This window comes from Colossoma macropomum, unplaced genomic scaffold (assembly GCF_904425465.1).
Source record: "Colossoma macropomum unplaced genomic scaffold, Colossoma_macropomum, whole genome shotgun sequence".
Classification (NCBI taxonomy): domain Eukaryota; kingdom Metazoa; phylum Chordata; class Actinopteri; order Characiformes; family Serrasalmidae; genus Colossoma; species Colossoma macropomum.
This window is the reverse complement of record NW_023494784.1, coordinates 12,450,214-12,466,028: the sequence shown is the minus strand read 5'-3', so window position 1 is coordinate 12,466,028 and position 15,815 is coordinate 12,450,214. Positions and strand designations below refer to the sequence as shown.

Here is a 15,815-nt window from a genome sequence, read left to right as displayed (position 1 = left end):
TTCTATGATGACGCCTGGCCGTTGAGGCACTCCCGCCGCAAGCACTGTGCAGGCTTCCACCAGTCTCCGTTGTGGCAGCGGCAGATGGTGCAGTCGTCCACCTTCACTTCAATGCCGGCTGGAATGATCGTCGTTCCGGCGTAACAATTTGGACCTGTCGCAGGGGACAGAGAGGAGGGGGGTAGAGAGTTAGACTTAGAGAGATAGTAATGAGAGGGAGCTCTCGAGAGGATCTTTTGGAGGGGATGGCGCAGCGGCTCGAGACACCCAGGGGAGTTCTGAAGCCAGAACAGACGCACACATCTCTTTCACGGGCACGCACCGATGGGCTTGTTTTTCAGCATTAAAGCTCTTTTTTTCTGCTCTTTTTTTCTCTCTTGTGGTCTCTCTCTCTCTCTCTGTCCTTTTTCATTTATTCTCTCTCTCTCCTTTTCTCCTTCTCTCATTCCTTTTCTGTCTTGCTCTCTCCCTCCTCTCTCTCTGTTTTCTTCTTTTTCTCTTCTTTCTCTCACTCTCTTGATCTCTTTTATTTTTCCTTTCTGTTTCACACTTTCACTCTCTCTCCCACCCCGTCTCTCCTACCCTCTCTCTCTCTGTGTCTGTACAGAAATGCTTTGCATTCTAATGTGCTCTAAGCTCAGGAGGCTGGCAGGCGGCCTTGCTGGCAGCGCACACATATACACATATTCCGAGCTCTGTCTCCGCTCTCTGTCCCGTCTGCTGGAGTCTCGCTGGCTCTTTTTGCAACACTAAAGCTTTCTCCTTCTTCTTTCCCGCTCCCTTATTTTCTTTTCTGTCTGTTTTCTTTCTTCTGCTACTCTTGTTTCTCTCCTTCCATTACAAACACAAACCTCTGTTTGTTTCAGGGACATTTCAGAGGAGGTACTGTTGGGCGCCTAACCAGACAACAAATTAGTCAGAGCATTTCTTTCAAGCCAGCTCATTATTTTAATCGTCTTTTTTTTTGTATTATTATTCAGGGAAAGGAAGGTCAATAGATTTGTAGATCACAATTCTCTCTTGAACGATTCTGAATTGATTTACAAAACATCATAATCAGACTTTTATGCAGTTTTCCCTACAGTAATGAAAAACTCACATGCATGTTACCCTGCAGGGCACTGTGGCAGGGATATGGCTCTTTGGTACTATGAGCTATCCTGTTTACAATAGGTCGTACAAAAAATATCTTTTAAATTAAATCTGTTAGATGATGAAACAGGTATATAGACTTAACAAGTGTAGAGCTTAGGCTACATTCATAGTCAAGAAAACTAACGGTACTTGTTAATGAGAATTACAAGGGGGAAAAAAATCAATATAGGCTTTATAAATGAAAAATCAAGATACATCAAGAATTGTTTTATAATCACACCTTGATTCATGAATTAAATAGAGCCTAGGGATTCCAACCTCTATTTATCCTATATTCCTAATTGTGTTACTACTATGCTTGTTTGTGCAATTACAGTGAAGCACCAAACTGCATAAAAAGCGCTATATAAATAAAACACTATTATTCTTATTATTCCTCTTATTATTAGTAGTAGTAGTGATAATGCTACTACTGGGGCAGTCATGGGCTGGAGGTTAGGGAACCAGCCCTGTGACCGGAAGGTTGCCGGTTCAATCCCCTGAGCAACAACAGTATGTGACTGAAGTGCCTTTGAGCAAGGCACCCAACCCCCAAGTGCTCCCCAGGAGCCACAGATAGGGCTGCCCACCAATCCGGGCAAATGTGCTCATTGGCCCCTAGTGTGTGTGTGTTCACCAGTGTGTATGTGGTGTTTTACTGCACAGATGGGTTAAATGCGGAGGTGAAATTTCCCCATTGTGGGACTAATAAAGGGTCACTTAATAGTGGTGAGGAGTAGTAGTGAGCGGTAGTAATATTTACATGGTAGTCTTTACATAATCTAAATAATTGTGGTGTTTGTCTTATAGGAAAATATCAATTCTTGTTTGATAAGATGTATATCATTATTACAAATGTAGAAATGTTCAGAATGGTACTGCAATGCAAATATATTTAACCAGCTTCCTAGTATTAGGATTCGAAACAAAGAACTCTCAGCATGCTTGTGCAAGTGCTATGCAATTCATTATTGCTGGGCTCTAAAGAAAAGACCCAAACCTGATGAAATTTGTGGTTTGTTCTGCATAAATCTGAATTAAATAGAGCGGTAAACTCAGTTGCATATGAAATATTCATTCAGACATGCCATTTTTAAGTTTGCAGGTTGAGTCTGTTGGTGTCTGTGTTTGGAGATTGTTGTGATCACTGTTAGCAAATAAGCCTCACTGATTACTGATGACAGACTGTCTAAATGATATGTCTCTTGATCAATGAATACACAACAGAGGACAAAGGAGGTGATAGAGTGGTTCAAGTTGAATTCTCTGTTGAATATTGAGTGGCTGTGTGGAGCATCCATGCTGAGCACTGTTAAAAAAAAAATAATAATAATAATAAGTCTTGGGTTCTGACTGTTCAGGCCTTAAAGCTGCATTACAGGGCCAGTCCAAGTTCAAAATACAACCAGAACAAAAAAATCGGCTAACTGGCAAAATCTAAATGTGTTTGTTTATATCCAGTTAGCCTAAAATGTTAATGACTTTATAACCACAATAGACTAGCTTATTGTGGTTGGTATAACATAGGGGGTAACAGCACACATGGGCCACACATTTACATGATTTTTTGGGGGGGCTTTTCAGCCATGCTACTAACATTACATTTGTGGGCTAACGACAGATTTGTTGTCTGTCTGACAGTGTTGACAAGTGCACTACTTTGAGCTCCGCCTTCGCAAAGCATTGGATTGTTTTAGAAATGTCACACACTGTTTATTCCCACACTAATAAATTTACTTTCCCCTCCCACATTTAGCCCAGAAACTCTCATGGTTGTCCCAAGATGTTCTTGTTACGAGATCAATCTTGGCCTCATGAGACTAATTTAGGCACTATACATTTCAGAACTTATAGATATGGACTGCACACTGTATGTACTACCCTGAACCTTTATCCACATAATGGAGGCCAGTGCTTCCCAACCCCGGTCCTGGAGTAACCCAGCTCTGCACAGTTTAGTGTTTTCCCTGCACCAACATCCAGCAAACCCATTCAAAGAGGGTAGAAAAGGAGCTGCTTGCATGGCACAGTCCATTGACTGTATGTAGTTTCTTTAGTTCTTCCAGATTTGGACTTGTATTCTTCCCACTCTTGGGCAGCAATATTGGTATGCATAACATATTTGTGTGATTAACTGCGCATGAAAATGCATATTGTTTGTATATGCCATACAGCAGCAGTCATCAAGCCTCCTCTTACAGATCCACCATCCTGCAGAGTTCAGTTCCAACCCATATCTTAAACCTGATCCATATAATGATAATAATGATAATAATAATAATAATAATAATAACAAAAATGCTTTTTATTTATAATGCATCTTTCATTTAGGTGCATTATAAATAAAATCTCAAGGTCATACAAAGGTAAATTCAGTAGAATGATAAAGGAGTAACATTTAGAAAAGACAGTACAAAATAGAGTGAATAATAATAACAGCAATATAATCAGGGTCTTATTATGAGAGTGATTAGTTGGATCAGCTGTAGCAGAGTAAAGTGCAAACCAGTCTTTGCTGGCAGATAACTCTCCGGTAAGAAGGTTGGTACTGCTGTGTGTGATCTGACCTGGTAATGCTGACTTCATACTGATAATCAGATTATCACACGTCTGTCAGAATCAACATCTCCAGATCAGTGGAAGCTGGTGGAGCAACAGGAAGGTATGAGAAACTGGAAGCAGTGTTTGTGTTTGTCTCAAAGTCATGAATAGTTCATGAACCGCCTGACATGATCGATGGTTCTGAGGGAACCTGTTCTGTCTTACAGACTACAGTATTTTGTCATCAGGAACATTTCATGTTGATTAGGTTGGACTGATTTGTTTTTATTTGTTTATTTTTCCTTTCTTCAGGTGTTCTTGAATCATTTTATTTACCTGAGTCCCTGTGTGTGCCAGTTTTAAAGAAACCCTCTTGCCAAAATGAAAAATGTAACTAAGGCTGTATCTGTTACCATCATGCTTACTTGCATCCTGCAGTGGTGCTGTGGTAGATTCTGTAGTAGAGATTTTTTAGTTTAAAGGCTGGTAAAGCTCCATTCCAATGATGTCTCTTGAAGGTGGGAGGAACTTTTAAAAAAGCATAAATGCTTTAATGTGGATTTTTGTGGGTGATTTTGAAATGTTGCTCCCCCCATTAGTTGGTGAAATGCGGAAGGGAGGCAGATAGCATACCGCTGAATACTTTATTACAGCCATATGACTGTAGTAACTGTCTTTAAATCATCATTACAGTGGAGAGAATGAATTACCTTAAATGACAGAAATGACTCATCAGATGAGGAGCACAACAAGCTAAAAGTTAGCTAGTTATCTAGATATCGTACCTCAGTTTGGCTTCTTTTCTCTGGCTTAAAGGGTAAAAAACATCCTTGGTGTCCATTTTCTGCTGAATAAAGACAAACCTAGTAGTGGGTTGAAATATTTCCTCAGATCAGAGATTTGTCAGAACTGTTACTCTGGTATTCCACAAATAAACACAAATAACGTGATGTACAAACAGTGCAAACCGCTCTAGCCAGGCCATTTAGCTGAATGACTGAGTTATGGATGGGTCAGTCATATTTCAAAAGAAAACCAGAACGCATCAACTCGATCCTGCTGTCTAGTCTGTTGTATGTTAAGTAGTCCACTTTGGCAGTGGACCTAAAGGAATGGCTGGTCTTTTGAGGTTAGCCATAGCCTAACATGGGCACCAGAGTGATTGCTTCTGTTTCCTCTTATGCCACCTGAGAAGCTGCCTTACTCAGTCAGCAACATCAGATGATGTCATGGTGAGCATGTGGTACAATAGACCAACTGGCACTACAGTGTGAATAACTGTAATGTTTTCCCAATTCCAGCAGTGTTTGATTTTCAGCAGAGGGATAAGTATATGGGCAAAAGCTGAAGTTGGCTTCTTGCTCGAATTTCCTGTTCTACCTTAAATGGTGCAACAGTTAGAATTCCAGTGCTAACATTTAAGGTGGAGTGGAAAATTCAAACAAAAAGTCCCCTTCAGCCTTGTGGAAATTCAGACATGAAACATTTTTGCCTGGCCTGTGGAGCTAATGTCAGAAAACAGTATTGACATAGTTTTGTCTTTATTGTTCAGTTTTGTTTTTACTATTTTGTGTAATAAATTTACTAAATTTACTAGATTTATTAAAATGGTTCTTATTAAAACTGAACAGACATCCCAGAATATTAAGCCACATTTAACCTACAATAGGTTTACCTAAGCATCTAAAATGGTTTAGTTTGAAAAAATATTTACTGATATATACCAAGAAATTTTTACTTATACCATGACATACATTTTTGTCCATTTCTCCCATTAATAGATAGAATTGTTGTGTTTTTTTTTACAGTTTAGTTTGACACCTGAGTAAGAGTTACACTAACACTTGCTTGGTTGTGTTTCTTAGTCTGTAGATCAGTGGCTAGTTAGCGGTCAGGATTGGTGGTTGTATTCCCAGTAGTTCTGTAACATGTTTGTGTAATGCATGCTGGTTATTGTAGTGAGAGCACATTGATCAAACATGAAAATGACATAAAATCATGAATTTTGTCAGATCAGTGAGGCTGAGGGATATAATGATGCACTCCTGAATACTGCATGAAACGACAAGTAATATTAAACTCTAGTTTTAGGCCAGAATGTTCCTTTTTTCTCATTTTATGTGCTCTCGGCAGTCTCTGCTGTGGATGCTATTTTTATTATATTGCCAATCTGTGGCACCGCATGTCTGTTATAGCGGTAACTGAGTGCATATTACACATGTCCACTAGGCCCTCTGTATTTGAAGTCTACCTACTGTGGATTGCTCAAGCTTTTTTAATGTTCCATTTTTAAACTTTGTTCCACAAGGTTGCCGTCACCCTGCCTGGTAATTTGTTTTAAGGACAGTGAGCATATTTAGGAAATCATGATAAATTGTACTATTTGTGTTTCTCATATTACTCACAAAAGCATGTCCCACAGTTTGAGCCAGTGCATTCGCAAAGGTCTGGAGTGCCATCATTGTACTACAGCCTCATAAAAATGCAATATTTATGGCATTAAAATTTCAAGGAACATTTTAGAGCTGCGTTTGAAGACAATAGCTCTTTAAAAAGGAATGTGTATCGTAAGACAGTGATCTTTTCAAAAGTTCACTCTTTAGTCTAGGTCTGTAAAAGTCAATGGAGGCATTTAGGGGTCACAAAATGTGTTACAGTATCAGAGTCTGGTGGGCTTCAGCAGACATTGTACAATAGAGCATGCAGTGCAATAGCAGTGTGCAGTTTCTGGGCCAATAACGATAAGCAATAGTTAACACAGCTAGTTGATTAGCCTAAATTAAGATGTGGTTGTTTTAGAAATAAGTCTTCCTTATGTTTTGAGGCTAAAAAAATGTTTCTGCTACTTTCTACCAGTAATTGATTCCGGAGATGTTTAGAAGTATGCACTCACATTGTTTTCACACTTTAGATGCTGTTTATTGCAGTGCCGTAAGATTTATTACTAATTTTAGGGTTTCTCACCACTGTGCTCTTTATAAAGAGTACCTTTACCCTCATCGGCTATACATAGACTTATTTACTGGTTCACTTTAAATTATAAAGGCATACTTATCATTATTACCTTTCTGTTTAGGTAACACTGTCCATCAAAAAGGAGCTGTAAATTGTAGTCTGTGTTCTCAAAATATGTTTCTTTGTAAGATCCCGTATGTACAAACAGAATTAGTTAGGATCAGGGATTTGCAACAGAAAGACCTAAAACTTCAGAAACTTGTGTCTGTGAATTATTTTAAAGGGCCCATGCAACGCTTTGAAATAAAGGAGTTTGAGTTAGTGTATAAACATTGCCAAATATTCAGACCGTAGGTTTCATTCCATTCCATACAGTCCATACATGGGAATTCATGATTCAAAAACAGCCTGTTTTGAAATCCTTGTTTCTGTGATGTCAAAAAAAAAACCAAAACAACTCACATTACAAATATCTACCTATTCAGCATACAGCCGTTCAGCACTGCCCATTCATATTGAAGTTAAAAGGAGTGTTTCAGCTCTGAGTGCGTTTTGAATGAGGCACAAAACAGAGCTACCAGTCAGAACAGAGATCATTTACATATACCAGTCTTAAAGTCACTGTAACAGAAACAGGCTGTTTAATTCTGAGGGATTAGAAAATGGTCATGTAAAAGTGGATTAGAACCAAAAATGGATTAGGACCATTTTTTTGTACATAAAACCACACCAGTGTTATACGTGGACCTCTTGTATGTATGCAGCCTATACCCTACATACATACTGAAAAATGTAGGGTATAAGCTGTATAAGGTTATTATTCTGGCCAAACTGTCAGTGTTTTAAAGGGCTCATATCTGAATAAAGTTTGAGGCAGTATGTGAGCATTGTTACACTTTCTAAACATACTGTTCACCCCCCAATCTATACAGTCCACATATGAGAACTAACCTGCAAAAACATTTTTTTTTATTGTTTTGGGTGATGTTATGAAAAACACATTTACATATCCAGTTTTCAGCCTATGGCAATTGAGCCCCGCCCATTCACACTGAAGTTTCAGCCCAGATTACTTTTTGAACAAAGCACAATGCAGATCAGCCAAACAGAACATATCAGCCTTAATGACCCAGCAATAAAAACACCTTGTTTTATTCGAAGGGAAAAAGAGAAGTAATGCAAAAATGAATTCGGTTTTAGTACTCAAACGCACAGATATCATAGGTGGACTTCAGAGAAACAATTAAATACAAAAAAATATATATGTAATAATGATATGGGCCCTTTAAATGATTTTACAGTAGTTTCATAGTTGACAGGATTGACTTTCTCCTGTTACCTGTTGTGTGCTGCTGCTGCCCTTCTTGGCCAGGATCTTTAAAGATCTTTAATTATTTGAGATTTTCCTGAATAAATAATTGCAGTGAGCCTAAGGTTAAAACTCAGTAGACAGATCTTTGGGTAATTTTCCACAACCGTGGATAGCTAAACCAATGAGTTACTGTAAAAGTGTACCTGTACTCGTCTAATATTGCAATGAGATCCTTACCCAAGCACTCTTATTAGTATAGCAGTGGCGTCCTCAAGTGCTAATGAGGTCCATTTTATCACTTGCAATCAACTGCAATTTCAATTTCAGATGATAACAATGAAATTTCCTTGTTTAGCAACAAATATAATCAACAGACATGCTCATGGGTAACTGCAGGACACCTAGATGGACGCATTGCCCACCAGCATAAATACTGCTTGTTCACCAGGGACTCCGGAACATTGCTTACATCTGCAAATTCCCTCTCTTGTCGATACATACCATAGATCTTTTAAAAGTTATTTGGCAAAGAGCAGGAGGCCAGCACTCAGGCAACGGGAGTGCACATGGAGATGTGTGACCACTGGCACTGCCAAGTGCGATTACTCATCGGCCACTGAATATGGGTGTCACTGGAACAAGGACAGTGCTTCCGCAGCCCGTCACCTTGGCCGGTGAACAAAGACCAAATGCTCCGCGCTAACAGACTGTGTCGGCCTTATAGCTGTGTGGAAGCCTGCTGTACGTGAGTGACTCTGGCTGCCGTTCCATCATCGGGCCCTCCGCGCTCGTTCTGTAAGCAGCTCAAGGCCTTGTCGGTGCCTTGGGCTAGAATATGTAAGCAGCTGTCCAGGTGCACTTACACATAATTCAGCAGTTTAGCAGTAGCGCTTTTTTTTCAAAAATGCTACTTTTCCCCATGCAGGCCCGTAGGACGTGTTCCAACTCGCTAGAAAGTCTTGCGTGGGTGTATATGGGAGGATGTGTGCGTGTCAGGCAGGCAGACAGGGTGATGCACAGTGGGAGACTGTAGTTTAGCTACCAAGCTGCCATGTCTGAATACTTTGATTGACTGAGCTTTGGCATTCTCTGTGTCAGTGTTGATCTTCTGTCAGCTCTCCCAATGCCGGGATGATTGTCTCTTGACATTTACTGTCTCAATTCCTCAATGGAATGCAATCTAGTGGAGATTAAATGACAGCCTTCCAGTAAAGCTTGCTGTAAGAGTAATACTTTTCTTGCCGTATCAGAAAGGATAGAGTACAGAAGAACTTGATGCTTTCTTTTTTTTTTTCTTCTCATAAGAAGCTATAATGCACTGTGAAAGTCTTTTGATCGGATATGAGTTTTTCTCTCCAGTGTCACTTAGCGATGTGACTCTTGATAAAATTAGCTGAAATGGTAGGGAAAAAAAAGTTATTTTCAATGAAAGAGGGCCATTCTAGTCCACCACTTTCAATGCCCTGTACAAAAATCAGTTTTTCCAGCTTAAATATGTATTCATTTAAAGCTCACTATTAAAATATGTTTGTTTTTTATGGTAAGAGAAAATGTTTGTATGCATTTCTTTAAAAATGTACATATGAACCAGCATGGAAGTTCCATTTCAAATATTAGTAAATAAAAGTGATCATATTTCCCTTTACACATTAACGCTGCATATAGTCGCATGCAAAAGTTTGAGCACCCCTTAAATGACATTGTGTTGATTTTCTAGTTTTAACGTATTTTCACTCAGAAAATCAACAAAACGTTATTCGACCAGGGATGTTCAAACAGATGTATGTGGATCATCCTACTAAACTGGTTCAAAGTCAGAATTCAAAACAAATTTTGGACATTTAACTGACTTAGACTTTAGACCAAAATTCCATTAATTTTAGATCAATGTTTTCAAAATATTAACATTTTTCATTTAAATGTGTTGTATGCTATAGGCTCCATATCCCAGGTAATCAGAAAGGCAAATAAATAACAATTATATTGCAAGCAATGGAAATTTCAGAACGGATTCTTATACATATTTTAAAAGCTTGCTTATCTTTACAGGCTTTGTCTATAGTCTAGATCAGGGGTTCTTGTCCTGGGAGTCCTGACGTCGTTCTGGGGGAGTGTCACAGGAGGTGTGCTGTAAAGATACACCTTACAAAACAAAGAAGAAAAATAATTTTGACAAGTGGCTGGTGAAAAAAACAAAGTGTTACTTAAATGGGAAATAGTATGAGAATGTGACAAATGTATTTGTTTCTGGCAACATATAATTTCGCTTCATGCCAAGGTGAACTATAACTCACGATCTGTGAATCTGCAAACCTTGGCAACGTCAGCCAATAGAAAACAAAAGGGTGAGCTGTGGCACTTTCTTCCTGAGAATACTAAACGGAGAATCCATTCAAATCAGAACCACTCATACTCACCTGACTTTTACTCCATCGCTTTGAAGAAAACAGCAATGTGGCAGTTACAGATTGTGGCTTTACATCGATTATCAATGTCTGTTTGGTGTACTCAAAATTGAGGCAGGCGCTAAACTTGAAGCACCTTTTCAGTGCAAGGCTAATATCTGTGGGGTCGGGGGAGGAAAGGGGGGGTCCCGAAATATTTTACATATCTTAAATATCACAAAATATCTTAAAAAGGGGTGCAGTCTGAAAAAGGTTAAGCCCCCCTGTTCTAGATCACAGGCCATTCTAGTTTCCACCTGCCTCACTATGTGCAGTCAGTAATGTTGGGTGAAGTGGGTAATCCATGCCTTGTCTTGCCTTTGAGATTGTGAGCGATGCCGATGGGCATGACAGCAGCCTTCTCTCAACTGAAAATGTCAAAGTTTTGATATCTAATTGGATGTAGGGAGACGTTGAACGGCCTGCTCAGATTTCAGCTGCCTTATCAAGCAATGCAGTGTATTGGTTTTATATACTTTTTAAAAACCCACCAAAATCATGCAAATAAGCCCAAATGTTGTCCGTCCATCAAAGCACGTTTTTGCTGCCCAATCCAACCAAAATTCACCCAATTTGGCACAAAACGAATATTGCATTCATGTTTTTATTTCAATTTTAAAACACTTTTTTGATAAGTAACACTATGTTTGATGAGTAACACCACTGACCCAATTATTATCAGCAGTCAGCATTTTAGCCAAATTCATCATAAATATAAAGAGATTTCTCTGACCTTGGATTCAGAAGTAATTTAAAAAGACCTTCCTTTTGTGTTTTCTGTTTTTAAAATCCTGCCAAAATCATGACAATCCAGCGCAAAATCCGCCCAATTTGAGGCCGAAATGCCCAATTTGGCAACCCTACCGTCACACTCCCCTCTGCCACAACATTAGTATGATGGGATTCTACTTCTCAGTCTCATTTGGCACAAAAAAGCTGGGAAAATCTGTGTTTTTGGGATGAGCATTATGTAATTGAAGCCGTGTCAAAAAATTGTCAAAATAGCATGTCCTTTTGGCACTGATCTCATTAAAAGACTCTGAATTCTTAAAGGCTCGTTCATACAATGGAATTCATTGCTGGGATTAGGGATGCATCAGTGTCATTTATGAATATGAGTACATGTTTTTAGTTCTTGCCAATGCAGAATCTGATACCATAACAAATTACCGTTAAATCATTAAAATGTAAATGACGTACATTAGCTAGCTATGCCACATTGGTTACCTCTGATTGAGTAGTGGAGAAGCACGGGTGTGAAGTACGTTTTATAAGTTTGAACCCACTCATACTGTATGAAAACACTCCATACATGTGGAATGCATCCCTTACAGAGGGTTCTGTCTGTGAACAATTTCAAATAAAGCTGTTTAGTTCAAAACACTGAGCAAACATGCTGAGAAACTGAGTAGCTCTGCTGACACTGTGCACTGAAGCTGAAAGCAGGCGATGATGTCCATGGGTATGCTACTGTGGTCTCTCTGCAAAGGCAGTTTAAAAAAAAAAAATCAATGTTTATATCATCATCGTCGTCGTCAGCAGCATCATTAACCGCTTAGTCCAGATAGGGTTGTGGTAGCAGTTGGGAGAGCAGAGAATCCCAGACGGCCCTGTCCCCTGCAACTTCCTCCAGCTCATTCCGGGGGACGCCAAGCTGTTTCCAGGCCAACTTGGAGATATAATCCCTCCAGCGGGTCCTAGGACGACCCTGGGGTTTTGTCCCAGTAGGCTGTGCCTGGTAAACCCCCACCAGGAGGTGTCCAGGGGGCATCCTGATCAGATGCCTGAACCACCTCAACTGGCTCCTTCCGGATGACTGAGCTCCTCACCCTATCAAGTAGAGTGCAGCCCGCCACCCTGCGAAGAAAGTTCATTTCTGCCGCTTGTATTCATGATCTCATTCTTTTGGTCATTATCCACAGCTCATGACCATAGGTGAGGGTCAGGATTTAGGCCGACCGGTAAACAGAGAGCATTGCCTTATGGCTAATGTTTATATCCCGCAATTCTATTCAGCCAAACAGAGTAAATTCGGCATAGATGGACGTTGGTATGAAATGTTGACTTTTCTGCCTGTTTGGTAGCCTCCATTTCTTCACCCCTACTGGGGAAGTGGTTGTGATTGCGTTTTCAAAACAGGCTAAATTCACACAGTGTAGGTCTGGCAGAAATATACAAAGACGCAATGTTTTAAGGGACCTGCGGCTTTGTGTCTGCCCTTCACAGACTCTGTACCAAATCTGTGTGTGAGCACAGCCTCTTTCACTGCCAGCTTGACTCATTTGTTCATTAACGCGGCAGAGTACACTCGGCTTACGTCACAGCTGGTATTGAAATGTTGGTATCTGTGAATTTTTATGAGTACGAATAAATGAGCACAGTATCGGCCCGATACCAATATCAGCATCAATGCATTCTTAGCTGGGATGTCAGAGTCAAGCCCTAAATACTCTCTCTCTCCTGGCCTGTTGTAAGATCTGCGCTCAGGCTGGACTCTCTGGCTCCCACAGGCACCGGCTCTGCTATAGCCTCCCTGAAATGCCACCACTGTGAGCATGTCACTGTGTCCTGTCCACCCGCATTAGCTAACTCACCTCGCTTCAGGCAAAGTGTGTGTGTGTATGTGTGAGTGAGGCTGAAGAAAGACAACAAGGTCTGGTTCATCTTCTACACCTTCCTTGCGCCATCCCTATATAATTACAATAGGGAACTGGGGGTATTTAGGTCAGTGTGTGCTCAAGGGCAAAATCTGATAGATCTGAAAGTTACAATTAGAAGACTGAACATGAGCGTTCCTCACATGTCTGTTTTCAAGACGCATCTCCTGAGGCCTTCAGAAGAATAACGGCGTTTCTTTAGAGCGAGGAAAAGAGAAAAACATGGACTGCAAAGCGCTCACAAAAAAATTTGCTGTAGTCTCCCCTCCATTAAACCTGTCATGTCCCAGATTCTGTAGAAGACTGTGAACTTAATTGGCATTCTCATGAAATGCGATTTGATTTTTCTTTGTTAAAGCACTTTTTGCTTTGTGCTTACAGAACATTCCTCCATCTTTCATCCTTCCTTCAACACAAAAACAATTAAAATGATCAGTGCTACATACGTAATAAGGCAGCTGTGGAAAAGATGTAATGAAAAACCTAGTTTTAGAAGCGAATACCCTTTTTACATTAATAAAGCCTTGAAACCTCAATGGCTCTGTCAGTCACCATGGAGCTTAGAGTATGTTAAATATTTTTGGCTCAGATTTTTTTTTTTGTTTGTTTTTTTAGTGTTCTTTTTTTTTCTTTTAGAAGTATATATGCACCAAAGAAGTCCTCAGTGCTCACTGGGATGTCCATAGTGGTTAAAATAAAGTTAAAAAAAAAAATTCTGCTAAAATGGGTGAAATAAGTTACCCTGATCTTATTTGCATAGAACTTCTTTGCTGGATACAAATGTTGATTTGTAATTCAGGTGTAAAACTGTAGTCTTCAGAGGTTATATTGAACGTCAGTAAAGTTGTATCACCACTGACCATAACACTATTGACAAATTGACTAAAATCTGAAATGTTCTAAAATATGGGCCTCTACCACTTTATTTTCAGTCAGGTTGTATGTAGAAAATGACAGATATTGTGTTTGTGCAGTTATTTTATTTCAGTTTTAAAATTGCTTAATGTTTAATGAGTAACACCACTGACAAAATCTTTTTGTGATGCATTAAACTGTGTATTCTAGCCAAATTGAACAGAAATATAAAAAGATTTCACCAGCTGTGGACTCATCAGATATGTTTTTTTAAATACCATTATATTTTTTGGTAACACCACTGACAAAAAATCTTGTATAAGGGTTCTTATAAATATGAAATTGTATTTATATTTTTAAAAATACATTTAAAAGATGAAATCAAAATTGTTGTTGTTTCAATAAAATCTATGAAGTCAGTGCTGTTACATTCTGTTTATCATGCACAACATGAATAAAAATCCCTAAAATAAAAACTTAAATTAAAAAAATGGTTAATTATATTATAATCAATAATTAGAAGTATTTGTGATTACCATTATACTTATCCTGGTTAATTTAAGAATAGAACAGAGAATACACACTGTAAAAAAATGGCTCACCAGATCAACCTAAAAAAAAAAAACTTCATATGGTAACAAGTTAACTAATTTTATTCAACCTAAATAAATACGTTGAATAAACGATTCTTTAGATCAAAGTAATTTTGGAAACCCTTTACTGTAGGGTGCTGTTCATAATGCAATATGACACCTACATAAGCTTGCTTTATGACAGATGATGCCTGTTATAATAAGTATTTATAAACAGTTATGTAGGGTTATGTCAGTTGTAATGACAACCTTATGTAGGTGTCATGTAGCCTTATGAACAGCACCCTACAGTAATTTCTTGTTGTGACATGAAGTATTTTTTAGGCTGATCTGGCGAACCATTTTTTACAGTGCAGAGACATCAAGTTTCTGTAGTTTATTCTTACTTTGAGCTCACTATCATGGCTTCAAAATTGTGGGACACTGTTTGCCACTGCAATGGTAGAATGACCCACATAATGTTGTCTTACCCTGACTTGCTTTCATTCCTAATATGTTGTGCATTTTCAATCTTATAAGTACTTTTACTTTACTAGGTAGCTTATTAGTAGAACTGTTTTTTGACGGAGGCCTTCTGCTCTGTCAGATAGTGTCAGGGTGGCTTGCTCCTCAGTCTCTAATCCATAATGTAATGCTTGGTTAAAGCAGTGGCCTCAGGGTGCTTTGCTTCGTCTATAACCAGTTACCCTTTGATTTGTCCCACTGATTCCCAGGGCACAGATAATATGCTTCAGCTAAGGGAAGCATGCCCTCTACGTTGGGCTGACTCAGGGCTCTCTCTTGCCCTAACTGTGCGGAAAGCCATTGGAATTCTATAATTCTAATTTTAGGTTTGGGAGTTGCTGACAAGGACATCGGAGATAGAGCACTCCCTCCAGGCTAATTAATCCCACTCAGGATGGCCTCAATCAATGGAGCAATGATTCTTGCCATAATTCACCATATATTAAGTTCAGGCTGAACTCACCGTTTTTTACTGGCTTGGTCTGTGGTTTACGTTTTAGGCCTGCTTCATTTTAGGTCTGTTCAAACCAACCTCTCCCCAACTTGTCAACATGGGAACACCCCATGTTAAGATCCAACAGTGAGTCTTAACATGAGGTTTATGGATTTGTGTCACGAAGTGTTTGAGAAGCCATGAATGTGCTTAGGAATCATGACTGGAAATGCTATGAAGTGCACATTTGTTCTTTTGGATTTCAGTGCTTAGTATTGATAACCCATGCCAGAAACCTGTCCAAACACTTCCATGATCTTATTTGCATAAAAATGTCACCAGCACTTTGCGGGAAAGTGTTTATTCCTCACTAGGCCTGGGCTGTGT

General features: G+C 39.2%; 1 protein-coding gene across 1 annotated transcript in view; it reads right to left on the bottom strand.

Moving 5' to 3' along the window:
• Window positions 1-15,815, bottom strand: part of vwc2l (von Willebrand factor C domain containing 2 like) — a 44,151-nt gene continuing 28,336 nt past the window's right edge. Inside the window, exon 4 of the mRNA XM_036573329.1 lies at window positions 1-154. Within this exon, the coding sequence (XP_036429222.1) occupies window positions 3-154 (152 nt within the window). The 3' untranslated portion in view covers window positions 1-2. The remainder of the gene's footprint in view (window positions 155-15,815) is intronic.